The 20,682-nt window shown below is 43.7% G+C and overlaps 1 protein-coding gene across 2 annotated transcripts in view; it reads left to right on the top strand.

The window, feature by feature from the left end:
* The window catches only part of CDH13 (cadherin 13), a 1,184,027-nt gene extending 1,164,556 nt beyond the window's left edge, over positions 1 to 19,471 (top strand). For both annotated transcript variants that reach the window (XM_032156331.2, XM_032156329.2), the window contains 3 exons: positions 3,956 to 4,189; positions 7,529 to 7,747; positions 19,244 to 19,471. In XM_032156331.2, the coding sequence (XP_032012222.1) occupies positions 3,956 to 4,189; positions 7,529 to 7,747; positions 19,244 to 19,251 (461 nt within the window). In that variant the 3' untranslated portion in view covers positions 19,252 to 19,471. The remainder of the gene's footprint in view (positions 1 to 3,955; positions 4,190 to 7,528; positions 7,748 to 19,243) is intronic.
* The last annotated feature ends 1,211 nt before the right edge of the window (positions 19,472 to 20,682 follow it).

Genomic DNA, 20,682 nt, shown 5'->3' with positions numbered 1-20,682 from the left:
TCTTACTGACTTCAGAAAGAGACATCACCAGCCTGGCCTGGGAATAACACATGGGAAATTGAAGACAGTAGTATAATTAAGTTCACAAAAGGCCAATTCTTATGGCCATATTTCAAATGCTCATAACGCCTTCTCATCCGTTCTACCAAATGACTTGGCTTCATAATATATTCAGAGTGAAAAAACATAATGGATTCTTCTGAGATATTCAATTAGTTCAATAAAAAGAGAAAAATAATTTTTCAATAAAGAAATTTAACTAAATGACTGAAGCTGACAATGAAAAACCAACTTCAAAGTAATTATGCATTTCTTTAGAGTTTGCGCTCTAACAAAAGTTGATGATATGCCACCATTAGAAATAGCCATCCTTCAAATGATTAATTGCATTTGTGCTGCTATTTTAGCAGACATTTATTTGAATGTTTACTCTGTAGCTGTCTTTGGATGTTGATATATTTAAATTTCCACCAGCACCGCTAAAGAGTATCGGCTCACACTTCTTCATGACTCACTGCTCAGCTTCCTTTAAGCTGGTTTTTTCCCCGTTAACAGAAACCTCTCCCAAAAATGTCACCAGTAACATTCTCCTTGCAAAATCCCATTACTTCTCTTTACTTCTTGTCCTCGTAGGGGTCATGACACATTTAATTATGGGTCGTTGACTCCTCTTCCAATTCTCTCCTGCAAAACTAGCATCCGCTCTTTAAATTTTGCGGTCTCTCAGGATTCCGTATTCCACCCCTCTGGCATTCTGAACTTTCACCTTGGGTAACAACTTTGTTAAAGAAGTTTGAAAGCCATCTATGTGTTGATGACTTCCCAACCCCTAACTCAGCCTGGGCACTTCTGCCAAGCCGCACACGTCTGCACAGGTGCGTTGAATTCGAGGGGTCGTTAGCACAATCAAGGCTGAACTGCTGGTCTTCCCACTTCCCACTGCACTCTGCCCTTCTTCGGGCAGCCTGGTCTGAGTGCTTGATCACCAAGAAAAGACACTGCTTTCCTGCTCGAGCTGCACACATCCTGCCTCTCTTCATCCATGGCTGGTCCGCCTGCCTGCGGGGTCTCACATTTCCTATCAATACAATTGTGTGCTTTCTGAAAAGAAGTCACATCAGATTGTTCCTGGATCACTGCCTTTCCGGAAAGCCTCTGGTGGCCTCGTGCACTCTGTAGAATTGGTACAGGCCCCTTGTGATGCTGCTCAAGGCCCTCCAGGAGCCCATGCCATCCTCAGTGCCCTCAGCTCTGGAGGAGCAGTTCCACCACGGCACCCCATGACTTTGCATGTAGAGCCACATGGGGAGGTTGTGACCTGCAGCTGCACTGAGTCTTGGCAGAACACCCTGCGGTCCCCCAGCCAGTTTCTCATTGCCTTCCGGGTTCTATGAGGTGCAGGGGCTTTCTGCCTGCCCCTCTCAGGACACAGCTGCTGCGGTAAAACCGCTGAGAAGCAGCTTGGAGTTGGCTCTACTGCAACATCCCTTCTTTCTGTTGGAGTTGTCCAGTCCCTTTTATTCTGCCATGACCTACGCCAAGGCCACCATGCCCACGCCTGCTTTTACTGTCTAAGTAATAAGCTGTCTGCATCTAAAGAGGTCTCCTTGCTTCTTTGCTAGGACTTGCCTGCGTCCTGTATGCCAACTTCAAATACTCACTACCCTTCTAACCCCCATGTAACCTGATAGCCTAACTGCAAACTTAATATGCGTTTCAAAACAGAAATATAGTGCAAGATAAAATAAAATTATACTTGGAAATCTGGCTAAGTGAAAATAAGGATTAGAAAAATAAAAGAAAGCCATAGGTTAGATTAGTACTGTATAGTGTTAGTTTATTAAACTGATAAGAACAGATCTGCACTTCATCTTAGCTAAGAGGCCAAGAAACGGTTGTACTACTGTATAAAATTATGGTGCTGTAATTTTAGAGGTACTTCAAATTCTTCTGGGAATAAGGCAAATCTGTATACTTAAAATGTGTGACCTATGAATTTGGCTCTAACCTTTTTTGCAGAAAATTAGAAACTACTAACAAATGGTTTGTCCCAAGAGCAAACCTCTAATGCACAAATGATTAAAAATGAATTCAGAGAAAAATAAAGGCAAGCTGAGTTTTATTAACATTAAACACTCTTTGTTTAAGTGAAATACATTATTAGGGCTGGACATAATGGCTCATGCCTGTAATCCCAACACTTTGGGAGGCCGAGGCGGGTGGATCACTTGAAGTCAGGCGTTTGAGACCAGCCTGACCAACGTGGTGAAACGTCGTCTCTACTAAAACTACAAAAATTAGCTGGGTATTGTGGTGTACACTTGTAATCCCAGCTACTTGGGTGGCTGAGGCATGAGAATCACTTGAACCCAGGAAGTAGAGGTTGCAGTGAGCCGAGACCCCACCACTGCATTCTAGCCTGGGTGACAGAGCGAGACTCTGTCTCAAAAAAAAAAAAAAAGAAAGAAAGAAAGAAAAGAAAGACATTATTAGATTGGTGATTATGAGGGCCATTATCTTAAAATAGTATTTCCTAAAATGAAAAACATTTCAGGAAGTAGCTGAAATATTAGGAAAAAAACAAGGCTTTAAAAATAAGGCTCAAAGAGTATATGATCATTGCTTCTATGCCCCTGTAGCCAGCTAGTGATGTCATTTCTCATCACTAACCCAGCTTCCTAAATCTGTCCTGTCCAGCAGGGTCAGCCACCCCAGCCCCCAGTGGCACCATCGGCCGTCTGAGACGCTTTTTCACGCCCAGAAGAAAATACCTCGGATTTAATCTTTCCCTCTTTAGTCAGCTCCCTAGATAGAGCTACAGCAGTGAAGCTATGGCCGTTTCTCACGGAGACTCCATCCTCCCGCTACCACCAACATGCGTGAATACCTGGCTACTTATGTAAAAGGTTTAATTTGATAAGCGAGGAAAAGTCATATTTATCTCCATTCTTTGAACAGATTTCAGTGTGTGAGAATGACTTTTCAGTGTGTGTCAGAAGCTTCATATTCTAAAGATAAGGTATTAAGCCTAAAGAACTTCAATCAAAAGTCTTAAGGCCGGGTGAGGTGGCTTATGCTTGTATTCCCAGCACTTTGGGAGGCCTAGGCAGGCGGATCACGAGGTCAGGAGTTTGAGACCAGCCTGGCCCCATTCTTTGAACAGATTTCAGTGTGTGAGAATGACTTTTCAGTGTGTGTCAGAAGCTTCATATTCTAAAGATAAAGTATTAAGCAAAACCCCATCTCTAATAAAAATACAAAAAAATTAGCCGGGCATGATGGCAGGTGCCTGTAGTCCCAGCTACTCAGGAGGCTGAGGCAGGGGAATCACTTGAACCCGGGAGGTGGAGGTTGCAGTGTGAGTCGAGATCGTGCCATTGCACTCCAGCTTGGGCAACAGAGACTCTGTCTCAAAAAAAACAAAAAGTCTTATATATGATAAAGGGCTTTGTAAACCACTAAACTTTATACCAAAAAAATCTATTATTGTTAGTCTTGCTTGCAAGTATTAATAATAACTGAGAAATGGGCTGGGCACGGTGGCTCGCGCCTGTGATCACAACACTTTGGGTGTCTGAGGCAGGCGGATTGCTTGAGGCCAGGAGTTTGAAATCAGCCTGGGTAACACAGTGAGACTCCTTCTCTACAAAAAATACAAAAATTATCCTCTTAGATGCAAACGCTAAAAAAATAACGTTAGCCAGGTGTGGTGGCGTGCGCCTGTGGTCCCAGCTACTTGGGATACTGAAGTGGTAGTATTGCTTGAGCCCAGGAGGTTGTGGCTGCAGTGAGCCATGATGACACCACTGCGTTCCAGTGTGGGTGATAGAGTGAGACCCCATCTCAAAAAATAAAATAACTACAAAACGTACTAGGTTTCCAATGCAAAAAGTACTATGGTAAATTGCTCTCGTATATACCAGTTGCATACCAACATCTTCCCTTTTTCCCACAGGCAACCCTCCCGCTACGGGCACTGGGACTTTGCTGATAACACTGGAGGACGTGAACGACAATGCCCCCTTCATTTACCCCACAGTCGCTGAAGTCTGTGATGACGCCAAAAACCTCAGTGTAGTCATTTTGGGAGCCTCAGATAAGGATCTTCACCCGAATACAGATCCTTTCAAATTTGAAATCCACAAACAAGCTGTTCCCGATAAAGTCTGGAAGATCTCCAAGATCAACAGTAAGTCTGGCTAAAGCATTTCTCCCTATTCTTCCAGCTTTCAGTTTAGTTTCTCTTTCCCAAAATGCTCTTTCTCTACTGTTCTCTCATGTATTCTCATTTGGTTCATTTTAAGTTATTGGCATATTACAAATACTGACAATTTTCCCACCAACAAACAAATGCAATTTATAAAAATATTGAATATCTGTTTCAAACATAGACATTTTCTCTTCTGCTTCCTCCCCAAAGTTTTCTTTTTTTTTTTGAGACGGAGTCTTGCTCTGTCGCCGAGGCTAGAGAGCAGTAGCGCAATCTCGGCTCACTGCAAGCTCCGCCTCCCAGGTTCACGCCACTCTCCTGCCTCAGCCTCTCCGAGTAGCTGGGACGACAGGCGCCCGCCACCACGCCCGGAGAATTTTTTGTATTTTTAGTAGAGACGGGGTTTCACCGTGGTCTCGATCTCCTGACCTCTTGATCCGCCCGCCTCGGCCTCCCAAAGTGCTGGGATTACAAGCGTGAGCCACCGCGCCCGGCCCCTCCCCGATGTTTTCTATACTGTACACCCTGTGTTGTATATCGTAACCTGTCTGCTACATGCACTATTTAGTATAACTCCAATATTCTCTCTTTAAAATTTTCATATATTTAGGGGGCACAACTGCAGGTTTTTACGTACATACTTTGCATAGTGGTGAAATCTAGGCTTTTACTGTCCCCATCACCCAGTAGTGAACTTTCTCTTAACTAATCTGTAGTTTCTGCCATCCCAGAGTTCCCAGCCGCAAGACTGTGATTCTTTGTTCTTCCTCTTTCTCTTCCTTTTTTCTTTTAATTAAACTCCACAGATTCTTTGTTTGTAACTAGCTTGCAAGAATATTGGTCAACCTGCCCAGTCTCAGGCCTTCAAAAGACAGGAGTCTCTGCTTCTCCCCAGCCATCTCTTGGCTCACCTGTCTCTCCAATCTCAGAGACAGAGAACTGTGTTAATATTAATTTTCACCAGCGCATTGGAGAGACTTTTCATGGTGTACCTGCCATCATAAAAGACTAAAGGAAAAAGAAGCGCTAGGATAAGAATCTTGATAGTTTTCAACCTCCAACCTTCCATAGTGTGCTGCCGACCTCCTCAAACTTGACTTGGTCTGATGATGACCTTGGCTTTTCTTTCAAATCCTTGGCCATCATTGACTTTGATGTCTTCTTCCATGTGTCTTCTTTCTCCTTTATGAAACTTGCAAGCAATGTCTCCTCCCACCAGTCCTTCCAAATAGGCAGATGGAATTCAAAATTTAACCCAACTTCTATCAGTTGCCTTATTAAGACTGAAACACCAACGTATTAATATGGAGTAGCCCTATATCCACAATCTCACTCGCTTTCTTCCCCAAATGTAAACTAACTACCAAGTTCACCTTGTCTTCCAATAAAGTAAAAGAAAAAAGAAAAAGAAAGACATTAGACACTATGTCTTCAATAATATACTTATCCTGCTGTTGACCCCGTCAGAGTTCCCACTTCTTATATCAGTGGTAGAACTTTTGAGGGACACAGAGAATTACCCATTTCTTTAGGTTTTGCAAATGTATTGAACAATTGTGCATAACATTTTCTATTTAAAAATCTCATATCTATTGTTATAGCCCTATCTCCCATCTTATTTTATTAGTGCCTTTGGCTTGTTATTGATTCTATTTGCCTGTTTGTCTGTTTTATTGCTTTTTAAATAATGAATTCTGTTATACTGATTATTTTTAATTAAAACAGCCCTTCTCTTGTTTGAGGGGTTAGTGTTTTATTTGCTAGTTTTTATGGCTACAGCCAATTTGAATAAGCATCTCCAGGTCTTTCCAATTGGAACTTTCTCATTCAAGAGTTTCTTTTTTCGGGGGGTGTGGGGTGAAGAGGGGGGTGAGCATCAGGATAAATAGCCAATGCATGCGGGGCTTAATACCTAGATGATGGGATGATTTGTGCAGCAACGTACCATGGCACACGTTTACCTGTGGAACAAACCTGCACATCCTGCTCATGTACTCCGGAACTTAAACTTAATAAAAGAAAAAAAATTTCTCCTCTGCTGAAGGAAGATGGGAAAATGCTATTTGATTTAATCTGCCATCTCACTAGGTGACCATCATATTAGTCATTGCTGCTGCTGTCACTTTCTGGTAATGATCATGTTTCATCTATTTTTATTTCCCTGTCATTACTCTCTTGTTTTTTCTCCTGGTTTTACCTAATAGATAAATGCCTTCTAAATGATTTTGTTGTCTCACATTTTTTTTTCTGAATGTTTAGCCCTGCTTATTCCCAGAAAGGGACACTTAAAAATACATATGCCCCTAATCATGTGAGTGACTTTATCCCAAGGCTAAAGAATAGGCCAGCTGGTGCAGACACTGCCAAGTGTCACCCAGGGGCCTGGGTGATGGTGGCTATTGCCACCGCACATGACATTAGGGAAGTGGAGGGGAAGCTTAAAGATCCAGTCTCTATGTTGTGGGTTCCCACCCAAATCTAGAGCTGTGGACTAAGGATTGATTTAAAAAACAAAAACAAGGCTGGACGCAGTGGCTCACACCTGTAATCCCAGCATTTTGGGAGGCCGAGGCAGGCAGATCACCTGAGGTCAGGAGTTTGAGACCAGCATGGCCAATATGGTGAAACCCCATCACTACTAAAAATTCAAAAATTAGCCGGGCATAGTAGTGTGTGCCTGTAATCCCAGCTACTCAGGAGGCTGAGGCAGGAGAATCGTTTGAACCGAGGATGCAGAGGTTGCAATGAGCCGAGATTGCACCATTGCACTCCAGGCTGGGCAACAGAGTGAGACCTTGTCTCAAAAAAAAAAAAAAAAACTAAAGACGAAAAATGTAGGCTATAGAACCCATCTCCATGATAACACATCAGGGTCCTGCCCACGTTGACAGCAGGTGGATTTTCACCTTAGCTTTGTAGATGTGGAACGCAGTGTTTGTCAAGATGGCTTTTTCGTGTAATAAATTTGCAGGGAGGAGTTCTTGGTAATCAACCATCTTCATGAAAGGAGCTCTCCTTGAAATTGATTATAATCACTCCGAGGCACAGAACTCTGGTGATGGAAACACTCTGTCTCTGTGCTGTTCATTACAGGAGCCACCAGCCATGTGTGGCTTCTGGGCACTTGGAATGTGGCAGGTGCCACTGAGGATCTGAACTGGTATTTTCACTTGATGTTAATGAATTTAAATTTAAGCATTCGCACGATTATAAATGAAAACGCAATGCCTGTTTGGTGTGATTTTAGTCATCAAAACCTCACTCTTTTATTGGAAAAAGTCTCATCTGCTCTCACCAGAACCCTCCTTGCCTTTACAGATACACACGCCCTGGTAAGCCTTCTTCAAAATCTGAACAAAGCAAACTACAACCTGCCCATCATGGTGACAGATTCAGGGAAACCACCCATGACGAATATCACAGATCTCAGGGTACAAGTGTGCTCCTGCAGGAATTCCAAAGTGGACTGCAACGCGGCAGGGGCCCTGCGCTTCAGCCTGCCCTCACTCTTGATCCTCAGCCTCTTCAGCTTAGCTTGTAAGTTGACCTAACTCTAGTGCATGCACAAATAGGAAATTGTAACTTCACGGGGTTCGTGAAGCCAGCGTTTTCCCATATACCTTTCCAAGAAGATGTTTCCCGGAAGAATCATTCATCTTTAGTGTATGTCTGTATGATAGAACATGTTATATGTAAAAGTGCTCCCACTAATGTTTAAAGACATCTTAACAATCCCTGCCAGCCAGTCTGAGGAATTGTGCAAAGGTGTTCATTGCTAGCCTGCAAACTAGGTGGTAAGCAAAACTTCCTACAGCTGCCACGCAACTGGAGCTAAAGAAAATGCACCCGGATTAGTTAACTGGTCTATTAGAGGCCTGTTTCTCTCTGCATTATGCAGAATCATCTTTTGCAAGGTTAAAACAGATATTATGAGACTTTCTGAGAATAGTTGTGAGAATTTATGGATGGAGGTTGGGCTTCAGGGCAAATGATAAATGCATAATTCACACTGTTTTTTCACTGGCTAGTAATAATGACTATAACATAATGACACATTATTTTAAACAAATGAATTATTATGCCAAGTAATATAGATGTAAGGATAAAAGGAATAAATACATACGTCAGATATTCCTTATTTATGAAATACTAGTCCAATGTTAACTTTACAGTTACTCATATACAACTGTTACCATCCAAAAGGCTTTTGGGCCTTGCTATTTACCTTTTGAGAAGGTATCAGTATAACTGCGAATTAGGGAGTTGGGAAATTGACAGAAAAAGAAAACAGAAGGTTTTATATCCTAGTGACAGTGGTGAGCTGCCAGGAAATCACATACTACAGCATTGGACGTTCATGTGTATGAAGCTCTGTGCAAGACCAGAGTCCTGTGAGTAGAAAGAAAAAGAAGGGCCGGGCATGGTGGTTCACGTCTATAATCCTACCACTTTGGGAGGCCGAGGTGGGTGGATCATTTGAGGTCAGGAGTTCAAGACCAGCCTGGTCAACATGGTGAAACCTGTGTCTACTAAAAATACAAAAATTAGCGAGGCATGGTGGCACATGCCTATAGTCTCAGCTACTCGGGAGGCTGAGGCAGCAGAATCTCTTGAACCCGGAAGGCAGAGGTTTCAGTGAGCTGAGACCGTGCCATTGCACTCCAACCTGGGTGACAGAGCGAGACTCTGTCTCAAAAAGAAAGAAAGAAGAAGCCGTTATAGCATCTCACTGGCCCTTCAGGGCCCTTCAGACTGGGCATTTCTGAAAGCGAACATATCATCTTCCCCTCCTGACCTGCCCCTCTGCCTGACTTGCCTCTGATGATTCTATCACCACCATCATCATCACCATCACCCCCATGTCTCCTTCTCAATCTTCCCACTGCCAAGCCCACCAGAGTCTAAGGGTCCAACACTTTCCATCCATCCCTGCCTCCACCCTCCTGTCTAATGTTCACTTAACCTCGATTATCTCACTGGCTTTCTAACTTTATCTTCTGCAAAGAGAGAGAGACGATAGAAGTCAGGAGGCTGCCCCTCGGAGGCTTCTCCTGAGTCTCTTCTGTAAAGTAGAAACAATTTCAGATGAAGGGATAGAGATGGGACTGGGGGCTGAGAAGAAATTAGGAAACCTTGTCAAAGGGCAAATAATTTGGCTGTATAGCAGTTGAGCTGAACATTGAGCAGGGGTGGTCCAGAGGAGATTGGTTACTGTCTTAGTCCATTCAGGCTGCTATAATAAAATACTATAAACTGGGTGGCTTATAAATAACAGAAATGTATTGCTCGTGGTTCTGGAGGCTGAGAAGTCCAAGAACAAAATGCTGGCAGATTCACTGTCTAGTGAAAGCCCACTTTCTGGTTCACATGTGGCACCTTCTCCCTGCATTTTCACATGATGGCAGAGGCAAGGCAGCTCTCTGGGGCATCTCATCCCATCCCATCCATGAGGACACTGACTTCCTGACCCACTAATTTCCCAAAGGCCCACCCTCCTAATACCATCCCCTTGGGGATCAGGTTTCAGCATATAAATTTTGGAGGGGCAGAAACTTCAGACCATAGCAGATACCATGAATTTATAGCAACACATTATGCTTGTTTGCCCCCTTGCTTTGCTGACAGATATCCTAGGCCTAGATTTCTAGAGTGTAGGAATGTTCCCTTCGTGAGGGTATACTGTCTGGGGCCTGGTTTGCTGAGTCATCACTAGCAACCTGCAAGTCACTCTTGCGTAGTATCAGCTGCGGAGATGGTGGTGGATCTGAAGTCTGGCTGCACAACAGAAGCACCTGGGGAACTTTTAAACGTAGCTACCCATACCTGGGCCCTACCCTATGGCTGGAAGGGCAGCTTAGACATTTGTCCAATTTAAAGCCTCACAAGGTGGTCCAAAGACACTGGGAAATCAGGACTGTCCTGGTGAGTGACTCTAACATTTAGGTACAGCCTCCCCTAGGCATTCTAACAGTGTCCTCCGTCCCCACCCTAAACACTTGCTGGTTCCTCCAGTTCACAGCTCAATAGGAAACAGGTGGAAGAGAGTAAATTTAAGAATATGAGTGTGATGATGTTTGCTACCGATGGTGCCAGGTTTTCTGGCACCTCCTCCAAGGAGGATGGTACAATGAGATGACAGAACACATCCAGTATGAGAATTTCTATAGCACCAACTTTCCAAAAAGTGTTTCAGAAGCTTACAGAATTAAAATGTGAACCAGACAGGAAGTTAAACTTGACAAGGAAGAGAAACCAACTAGGAAGAGCTGGGGATGGAGTTAACTGATGCTAAATTTGGCCTGAGCCTCTCATTGGCCCACTGTACACAATTGCCACTGTGTGATAAGAGCAACATGTTAATTGCAGTGGTAGTTCCTAAATGCTGCTGCACATCAGAACCACTTAGGAAACGTTTTTAAAATACGAATTCCTGGGTTCATTGCCCTAGAAACTTTCATTTGTGGTCTGGATTACAACTTGAGGTTGGGGAATAGGGGGTTGGGGAATGGGAATGAACGGACGCATGGACAGACAGATGGATAAATGAAAGGAAACATATATTTCTCCCTCTTTTGTTCTTTTTTTCTTCCTTCCTTTTTCTTTTCTTTATTTGTTTTTTTGTTTGTTTGTTTTGTTTTTTTGAGACAGAGTTTCACTCTGTCGCCCAGGCTGAAGTACAGTGGCGTCATCTCAGCTTACTGCAATCTCCATCTCCCAGGTTCAAGTGATTCTCCTGCCTCAGCCTCCCAGGTAGCTAGGATTACAGGCATGCACCACCATGCTCGGCTAATTTTTGTATTTTTAGTAGAGATGAGGTTTCACCATGTTGGCCAGGCTGGTCTCAAACCCCTGACCTCAGGTAATCTGCCTGCCTCAGCCTCCCCAAGTGCTAGGATTACAGGTGTGAGCCACCACACCCGGCCCCTTCCTTTCTCTTTCTTCAAAAATAAAATATTACAGGCAAAGGTAAAATTGCCTGTGTTTCTCTGCCCAATTTTATTTCCTGTTCTGTCTCCTCAGAAACAATAGCTACCATGAATTAGCTATTCATGTGTGTGTCCAGATGTTTTATCGTTTTACTACACACAAACACACACATACACACACTCACACACATTCACACATAACACATACAGTTCTATTTTGTGCAGTTTGTAAAACCTCCTGTAATTCATATTGTATTGGGCATACCATTCTGTGACTTTCTTTTCTTCCTGCCTGTGTTACATTCACAAGGTGCATCCACGTTGCTCTAATTCAGCATTCAGCAAACTTTTTCTGTAAAGGGCCAGATGGCTTTGTGGGCCATATTAGTCTCTGTCACATATTCATCTTTATTGTTTTTTGTTTGTTTGTTTGTTTCTGTCTTTTGTACCATACTTTAAAACCATGAAAACCCTTCTTTGCCTGGGAGCTCTCCAAACACGGACTTGAGGTTAGAGTCAGCCCACAGCCTTCCTTGGCTGAACCCCGCTCTGCTCCATTTATTCCTACTGCTGGAGGATCCTGTCATTTGAATGCGGTGCACTGGATTCCCTTATCAGCAGACACATTCGAATCATTTACTATGACCACCGCTACACAGTAAGAGATCTCCATTTTCCACCAGCTTCTGGAGTGAGCGGTAGACAGACCACAAGCTCAGCACTGCCCAAAGAGCAGCACTCAGAAGCCACTGCTCTACAAGCAATGCTTGCAGCCAGGTGCAGTGGCTCACCCCCGTAATCCCAGCACTTTGGGAGGCCAAGGCAGGCAAATCACTTGAGGTCAGGAGTTCAAGACCAGCCTGGCCAACATGGCGAAACCCCGTCTCCACTAAAAATACAAAAATTAGCCAGGCATGGTGGCAAGCACCTGTAATCCCAGCTACTTGGGAGGCTGAGGCAGGAGAATCGCTTGAACCTGCCAGGCAGAGGTTGCAGTGAGCCGAGACCACACCACTGCGCTCCAGCCTAAGCGACAGAGCGAAAAACAGCACTTGCAGAGACCCAGGAGCAAGTGGAACTCAAGTATAACAGAGTTTGGATAAATTGGAGAACAGTACTTCCTATGTGATTGCAAAGAGATAAAAATTCTATGTGTGTGTAGTGGGAATGCATATGCACATGTACATATATGTTTGTGTGCACGCACGTGTGTGTACCCAGAAAGAAGACAATTAAGGGGGTTACATCACACATCGCCCTCTGTGAATCCAATTTCTGGACATCAAAGCCTGACTCCGTGACATCTCTTCGAAGAACGAAGGCACAGCAGGACCCTGCTCATGGGTCAGCTACTCCGGACTGCAAATGTTTTAAATCAAGACCAGAGCCGCTGTGCCCCTGCTTTTTAAAATACAGATTTCCAGGCCCATCTAACCTATGGCGTCAACATCGCAGGTGACAGGGGCCTCTAGCTCAAAGCCCAGTGTTTGGTTATTTTTATACAATATTTTTATAATAATACACATTCTGCTACCAACACTCCACATGTTAAGTATTAGTAAACATTGAATTTTTTTTTTTTAGATTTAAAAAAAAAGACTTGGCAGTATTTTTTCTTACCAACAAGAGATTTTCTTGTGGTCCTCACTTTGAGACTCCTGATCTACAGATGTCAATCATGAGCAGGTTCCCAGGGATTTCCCACTTCTCATCTCTCAGCTGAGCTCTTGGGTCAAGTTAATCTAAGGCAGAATTGCCCGATAATCCCTAAAGAATTGCTTCACAGTTGGTATTGCTGATAAAAGACAGACACAGGTACACTAGCTGTGAAATAGCAAATGTCCTTTATGTGCTCATCTAAGGGGAGCCATCCCTTCTAGCATCACATGATTGTATCCCACTGTAAGTAGGGGCACCTGTATGTAAAGTCGAAATTATTCCCAAAATGAAACTCTGGATCTCCCTGTGTAGCTGGAAAGGTACTCGGTTGACACTCTAGTGGTTTGCTCCACAAAGACAGGTAGTTTCAGCCCCCCAAAAAAACAGTTAAAAACAGGTGTTACCACTTACCTTCAAAAATACCCTTGGTCTGGTCATGTATAAAAGGCATAGAATTTTCTAATATTGTTTGTTTAAATGTTAGAGATGCCTGCCAAATGTCGTGATTCATGTTTTATTATATACCTAGTCCAAGACATTCTTCCTAACCAAAAAGGGACGGACATAATAAGACATGTGAGAATCTGGGTCAGAGGTAGCAGGAACAGGTAACCACCAGTGCCCGACTGCTCAAATGCATAAGAGCAGACATCAAAGTGGCTGACCTACGTGTGCTACCATTTATGTGACATTGAGAAGAGGCTGCACAGAAGTGAGCTTAAACCTTTAAGCAAGGATTGGAGAAGGAGGAGGGTGATTTCAAAACACACTGAAATTAGTAGCTTTCTTTTTTTTTTTTTGAGGCTGAGTCTCACTCTGTCACCCAGGCTGGAGTTCACGGGTGCGATTTCGACTCACTGCAACCTCCGCCTCCCAGGTTCAAGTGATTCTCCTGCCTCAGCCTCCTAAGTAGCTGGGATTACAGGTGCCTGCCACCACGCCCCGCTAATTTTTTTGAATTTTTAGTAGAGACAGGGTTTCGCCATGTTGGCCAGGCTGGTCTGAAACTCCTGACTTCAAGTGATCCACCCGCCTCAGCCTCCCTAAGTGCTGGGATTACAGGTGTGAGCCACCATGCCAGGCCTGAAATTAGCTTTTAAAGTACATAACTTCCTAACTTAGCCGTAGTCCTTACAAGAATTTTGGGAGCAAGGAAATCAGCTGGTAGAATCTCTTTGATACTTCTTTAAAGCAGGGTCAGCAAAGTCTAAGCCACAGACCAAATCTGGCCTACTGCCCATTTGAGTAAATAAAGTTTTATTAGAACACAGCCACACCTATCATTTCCATATTGCCTCTGGCTGTTCTCTGCTACAGTGGCAGAGCTGAGTAGCTGCCACAGAGACACCTGGTCCAAGAAGCCGAAAATATTAACTCTCTGGCCCTTCCCTCTTTAAAGCATCGTTCATAAAACTACAGTGTGTTGTAGGAGAAGATAATCACGTCACACTCATGGTAAGAAAAAATACTCAGATCCGAGTACACCAGCAGCAACCAAACATGCTGATGTTTGGGGGCTGTTTTCTATATTTTCTTCAGTGGTCTGGCAGTTGTCCCATTTTCTAGATAAGAAAACTGATCCTCAGAAAGGTCCCCAGGCGAGTAATCAGTGAGGCCAGCATTCACCATTGACTGCCTCCCTTATGGAAAAGGATAATAACAACATTTCAGTTTAGTATGATCTGATCCCGTAGGTGGCTTTACTGCAACTGAGAGTTGAACTGAAGGATCTGCATTTCCTTCTTTGACATCTGAAAATAAAGGAAATAAAACTAACGATATTGAAAGTAATAAAAAATGAAAATGAAATTATTTTTACTGTCAGTTTTTTTTTTTTTTTTTTAGACGGAGTCTCGCTCTGTAGCCCAGGCTGGAGTGCAGTGGTGCGGTCTCTGCTCACTGGAAGCTCCACCTCCTGGGTTCACGCCCTTCTCCTGCCTCAGCCTCCTGAGTAGCTGAGACTACAGGTTCCCGCCACTATGACCGGCTAATTTTGTTTTTGTATTTTTAGTAGAGACGGGGTTTCACCGTGTTAGCCAGGATGGTCTCAATCTCCTGACCTGGTGATCCGCCCGCCTCGGCCTCCCAAAGTGCTGGGATTACAGGCGTGAGCCACCACACCTGGCCCGGTTGTTGTTGTATGAAGTGCGTGTCAGTGGCATGAAGCAGATGTGTAATTCTTCCCTTAGCGCCCTCCCATTGAAGTAAGCCCACATTGCCATTAAGCAGTTTCTGTGGTTTTTCTAGCACGACTTTGTACGGTATGGCAAGTCTCAAAAAAAGAACTTGCCCGGAAACCGTTTCTGACCATTGCTTTAGGCTTAATTAACCAGCATTAGCAAGAATGTAAAAGTACAGTTCAGGTGATGAACTATCTTAACAAACACCAAAATTAAATGTCTCTATATGGGGCTTAGGAGGTAGACAAACTCAGACACAATAAAGAAGTTTAAAGAGGTGAGTGGGCAGGGCACAGTGGCTCATGCCTATAATCCCAGCACTTTGGGAGACTGAGGTGGGAGGATTGGATGAGGCTAGCAGTTTGAGACCAGCCTCGGCAACATAGTGAGACCCCATCTCTGAAAAAAAGAAGAAAAGCCCCATCCCATGTCAGCTAAAAATTAACATTAAATAAAATGTGGAACAGGCACAGTGGCTCACGCCTTTTAATCCCAGCAGTTTGGGAAGCCTAGGTGGGCCGACCATCTGAGGTCAGGAGTTCAAGACCAGCCTGGCCAACATGGTGAAACCCATCTCTACTAAAGCTATAAAAATTACCTGGGCATGGTGGCACACACCTGTAATCCCAGCTACTCGGGAGGCTGAGGCAGGAGAATCAAGTGAGCTTGGGAGGCAGAGGGTGCAGTAAGCTGAGATCATGCCACTGTACTGCAGCCTGTAGAACAGAGCGAGACTCCATCTCAAAAAAATAAAAATAAAATGTGCATGCCTGGCTGGGCAGGGTGGCTCACACGTATAATCCCAGCACTTTGGGAGGCCGAGGCGGGGGGATCACAAGGTCAGGAGTTCAAGATCAGCCTGAAGAACATGGTGAAACCCCATCTCTACTAAAAATACAAAAATTAGCTGGGCGTGGCGGCACACGCCTATAATCCCACCTACTCAGGAGGCTGAGGCAGGAGAATCGCTTGAACCCAGGAGTCGGAAGTTGCAGTGAGCCAAGATTGCGCCACTGCACTCCAGCCTGGGCAACAGAGCTGGAGTGTCTGTCTCAAAAAAAACAAACAAAAAAAGCCAAGATGAGCAAAAGATAGCCACTAAACACTTTTTAAATTTTATTTTTCAATGTATTGTTTGCATACAACAAAATGCATCCATTGCAAGTGTACAGTTTGATGCATTTTGGTAAGTGTACAGAATTTTATACCACACCCTAGTCAAAATACAGTTTCCTTTGCTCTTGATCCCCTTTCCACAATCCAGGCTCTCACTGATCTGCTTTGTCTAATAACGGTTTTGTCTTTTCTAGAATTTCCTAAAGTGTATCAGTATTTTGTTCCTTTCTATTGTGAAACCTATTATGGGTGGACACAGGGCCTGCAAAGTCATTAAACCCAGGCAGAGTGGGCTGTCCTCAGCCTACAGACGGCCACAGTCATGCTTTGCAGAGGAGCTGTGGTCCCTCAAAGCGACATGACATTATGGACATTGACAGTTGACCCTTGAGGGCTTTCCGTGCACCTTGCACATGCAAGCTAAGGGCTTTACATAAATTAAATAAATATCCTCAAGTAACCATCTCAATAGCCCTGGGAGGAATCACTTATGTTATCATCTAAATTGACTTAAAACAGGAATTTGAGACTTTAATTTGAAAACAAGAGATTGGAGCCTATTTAGTGGATTTTATGCAGCCAAAGCTGTTTTGTTTTGTTTTGTTTTGTTTTGTTTTTTGTTTTTTGTTTTTGTTTTGTTTTGTTTTGTTTTTTTAACTAATTTGCCTCCCAAGACACAGTTGAAATGTCTAGAGACATTTTGATTATTATGCCTGGCAGGACGCCACTAGTGGCATCTAGTGGGTGGAGGGTAAGGGTGCTGCTAAGCGTCCTCCCATACACACAACAGCACCCCCCACAAAGAATTATCCAACCCCAAATGTCAGTAGTGCTGAGGCTGAGAAACCCCACTCTGCTCTCTAGCCAAAATTAGATACAGAAAGTGGAGACATTCTACCACCCTGACAACATCAATGGCTTTTGCCCATTTAAAACAATAAAGAGGAATACGTATCCAACCCAAAACAACATCTTAACATTTTTCTAATAGGCTTTTGCAAAAATAGTTCATATTTTACAACTGTCTTGCAGCATGGGGTATAAATGAGACCTAATCATTGTAAAAATGAAAAGAGTGCCTCAAAACATCCGAAGTTCTGAGCAGAGAGCAGCCTGTCTTCAGTGGGCACTTTTGGATGCAGGCAGGACTAGGGTATCAGTAGGAGTGAGAAGAAAAGTCAGATAAATGAGTACACAGCACTTGGAGACTGATTAATTCCTTTTTTTTTTTCCTTCTTTTGATGGGGCAAGACTGTAACAGAAGCCTGAGAGTGAGGAAGGGCTTTGGCAACTATTACTGTAGACACAATAGTTTACTCAGGTTCGTGAACTCTTAGTCCTGGGCTGGAATTCACACCTCTGCTGGAATTGCACAGACAAAACGTGCTTGCGAGGAGTAAGGTGGCAAAACAAGAAAAACGCAGGCAAAAACATGCCTCATTTTGAAAATGGATCTGAGCATCCTAGAGCCAGAGCCTCTCCCAGCCAACATTGCTGAGTTGAGCAGAGTGACAGACTCCACAGTGGAGCCAGCCCCCCAGCTGGCCATAAGGAGGAGCCATGAGCAGGCGCTGGGAAGACAGGCTCTTGAATGCACACTATGCTGATGTCTCTTTCTGTGAAGTTTTCTACACGAGTGACGTTCTCAAAGTCTGCAACACAGTCTGCCAAGAGATGCCTTTTTTCCTCTGGGAACACGATGCTACTTTCGTGATTGGCTGAGTAATGGCCCCCAAAGATGTACTCCTCATCCTAATCCCTGGAACCTGTGAACATGTTACCTTATAGGGCAAAAGAGACTTCGGGCAGGCGCCTGTCATCCCAGATACTCAGGAGGCTGAGGCACGAGAATAGCTCAAACCTGGGAGGCGGAGATTGCAGTGAGCCGAGATTGTACGAATGCACTCCAGCCTGAGCAACAAAGTAAGACTCTGTCTCAAAAAAAAAAAAAAATAAAAGACTTCTCAGATGTGACTAAGTGAAGGATTTTGAGATGGGGAGATTATCCTGGATTAGCCAGGTGAGCCTGATATAATCACACAGTCCTTATAAGAGGGACAAAGGAAGAGTCAATTAGAAACAGACCGTACGATGACAGAAACAGAGGGAGGCGAGAGGTGAAAAAGAGAAGATGATGCTGCAGTGCTGCCTCTGAAGATGAAGGAAGGGGCCGTGAGCCAAGGGATGCAGGCAGCCCTTAGAGGCCAGGAAAGGCAAGGGAACGGATGCTTTCCTAGAGCGTCCAGAAGTAGCACAGCCCGGCCAACACTGATTTTAGCCCCATAAGACTCATCTCAGTCTTCTGACTTCCAGAACTGTAAGAGAATAGATTTGTGTTTTTGAACTTTATGGCCATTTGTTTCAGGAGCAACAGGAAATTAATATACCACATTTGGGCCAGGTGCAGTGGCTCACAGGTGAGCCTATAATCCCAGCACTTTGGGAGGCCAAGATGGGAAGATCGCTTGAGGCCAGGAGTTCAAGACCAGCCTGGGCAACATGGCGAAACTCCATCTCTACAAAAAATACAAAAATTAGCCAGGCATGGCCGTGCATGCCTGTACTCCTAGCTACTCCAGAGACTAAGGTGGGAGGATCGCTTGAGCCCAGGAGGCAGGGGTTGCAGTGAGCCAAGATTGTACCACTGCACTCCAGCCTGGGCAACAGAATGAGACCCTGTCTCAAAATAAAATAAAAGCATATCATGTTTAAAGAACCACCAATAGGTATCTTGCTTTGTGACTTGTGATCCTTAAGTCAATATGTATATATAGTCACAGGAAGTCAATACATATATGGGACAATCACCCATCTCTAAGATACATAGCGTGCTCGTAAAATAGCCAAGCTCTGTGCTAAGAGACAAAGACATAAGGCTCATTGGTAACAGTGGTAATGGCAGCTCTCGGTCTGAGCGATGTTTGGCGTCTGAAGTCACCATGAGCATTTTGAGAGAAGTCCAGCTTTTTACAATATAACTATTCATTCTGTCTTCCAATGTGATCCTTAAGGGAAAAAAAAATTCCCCCAAAGTCGTGTGATGTTTAAAATGTGTTTATTATAGCTTGCCTGTTATTTATCTAGTTTTTAGCTAAAATGTTTTGAATTGAGTGGTGATATTACCGACTTAACTCTGAACCCTCTCTACTCAGGTCTGTGAGAATTCCTGACGTCTGAAGCTTGACTCCCAAGTTTCCATAGCAACAGGAAAAAGAAAAAAAAATCTATCCAAATTTGAAGATTGCGGTTTACAGCTATCGAACTTCACAACTAGGCCTCAATTGTTCCCGGTTTTTATTTTCTTTGCAATTTCACTTAGTCTGTACTTCGTCATTTTGACAGCATCTTCCTCCCTCCTTTAATTAATGGAATCCTCTGAATTTTCCCTGAATGTTTAAAGATCATGACTTATGACTTGATCTTCTGGGAGCAGGAACAATGACTACTTTTTCTGGTGTGTTAACATGTCGCTAGCCAGTGCTCCAGGCACCCAGCTTTGTCTGTGGGTTAGTATTGGTGTATGTATGAGTATCTGTATGTATATATACACGGTATTTATAGAGAGAGACTTTGCTGGAGAAGCCTCATTTTGATGCCATTCTTCCTTGCAAGGTTAAGCAAGGTGGGTGGAAACTAAGACAACTGAACCCTCCAGGGCCTCCCGCCTCAAGGGCAGCATGAGGACAGACCACAGAGCTGTCACTTTTGTTCTGAAGCTACTTCTCCACTGTCCCGTTCAGTCTGAATGCTGCCACGACCAGCCAGGCAGGTCCACAGAGAGGGAGAGCAGAGAAAGAAGTCCTTTCTCTTTATTGAGTTCAAGGACTGCAACCAATTTTCACTGCCATCTGATGCCATGATCCTGAGCCAAGGTGGTGAGGAGCAGAGCAGGCAATTTCACCACCAAATGCCAAGAAAAGGGCTGACATTTTCTTTCATGGGCACCAACCTGCATTTGTACGTGTTCCGAATCCACAGTCACGCTGATTCTTATGAGGACGCAGATCATGGTAGAGAATCTCTCCCTCCTCTGTACATGTACAACTGCACCTGTCATCACGGAGGTCATACATGCATACAAAGAGTTGTACAGGTACCATCTTGTATACACATATATACCCACATGTACAGACATACATTTATGCACATTCACTCTGTTTGTTTCATATATACAGGCATAAAATAGAGTAAATACAGGTAGTTTTAAAAGTACCCTTTTGTGTGAATTGACTACCGTTGTTTGCAAACCTGAAAATAAAAGATGTTCATTATGTATGAGAAGTAACTGATTTGTACTCTGTGAGCAGGTAAAAGCGGAAAGTTAGTGCTTGTTCTAAGATTACCTTCTTGTTGATAAACCGTAAATGAATCATCAAAGCTCACACCAAATTTTTCTATCAAATAAAACTAGTGACAGCTTATGGCTTTTTATTAGAGCTCGCCACAAACTAGGGTAAGCTAAGTGTCTTAGCATATTTTAATGCAGTTGCTTACTAAAGGTTTTAACCGCACACGCACACACACACGCTTTCTTATGCAATCTATGTTTGCACTTGTGCTTTCAGTTAGCCTTCTGTAGGAAGTAGAAGTC

Source organism: Hylobates moloch, unplaced genomic scaffold (genome assembly GCF_009828535.3).
Source record: "Hylobates moloch isolate HMO894 unplaced genomic scaffold, HMol_V3 SCAFFOLD_6, whole genome shotgun sequence".
Lineage (NCBI taxonomy): Eukaryota > Metazoa > Chordata > Mammalia > Primates > Hylobatidae > Hylobates > Hylobates moloch.
The sequence above is the reverse complement of the archived record's forward strand: the minus strand, read 5'-3'. Positions and strand labels throughout refer to the sequence as shown.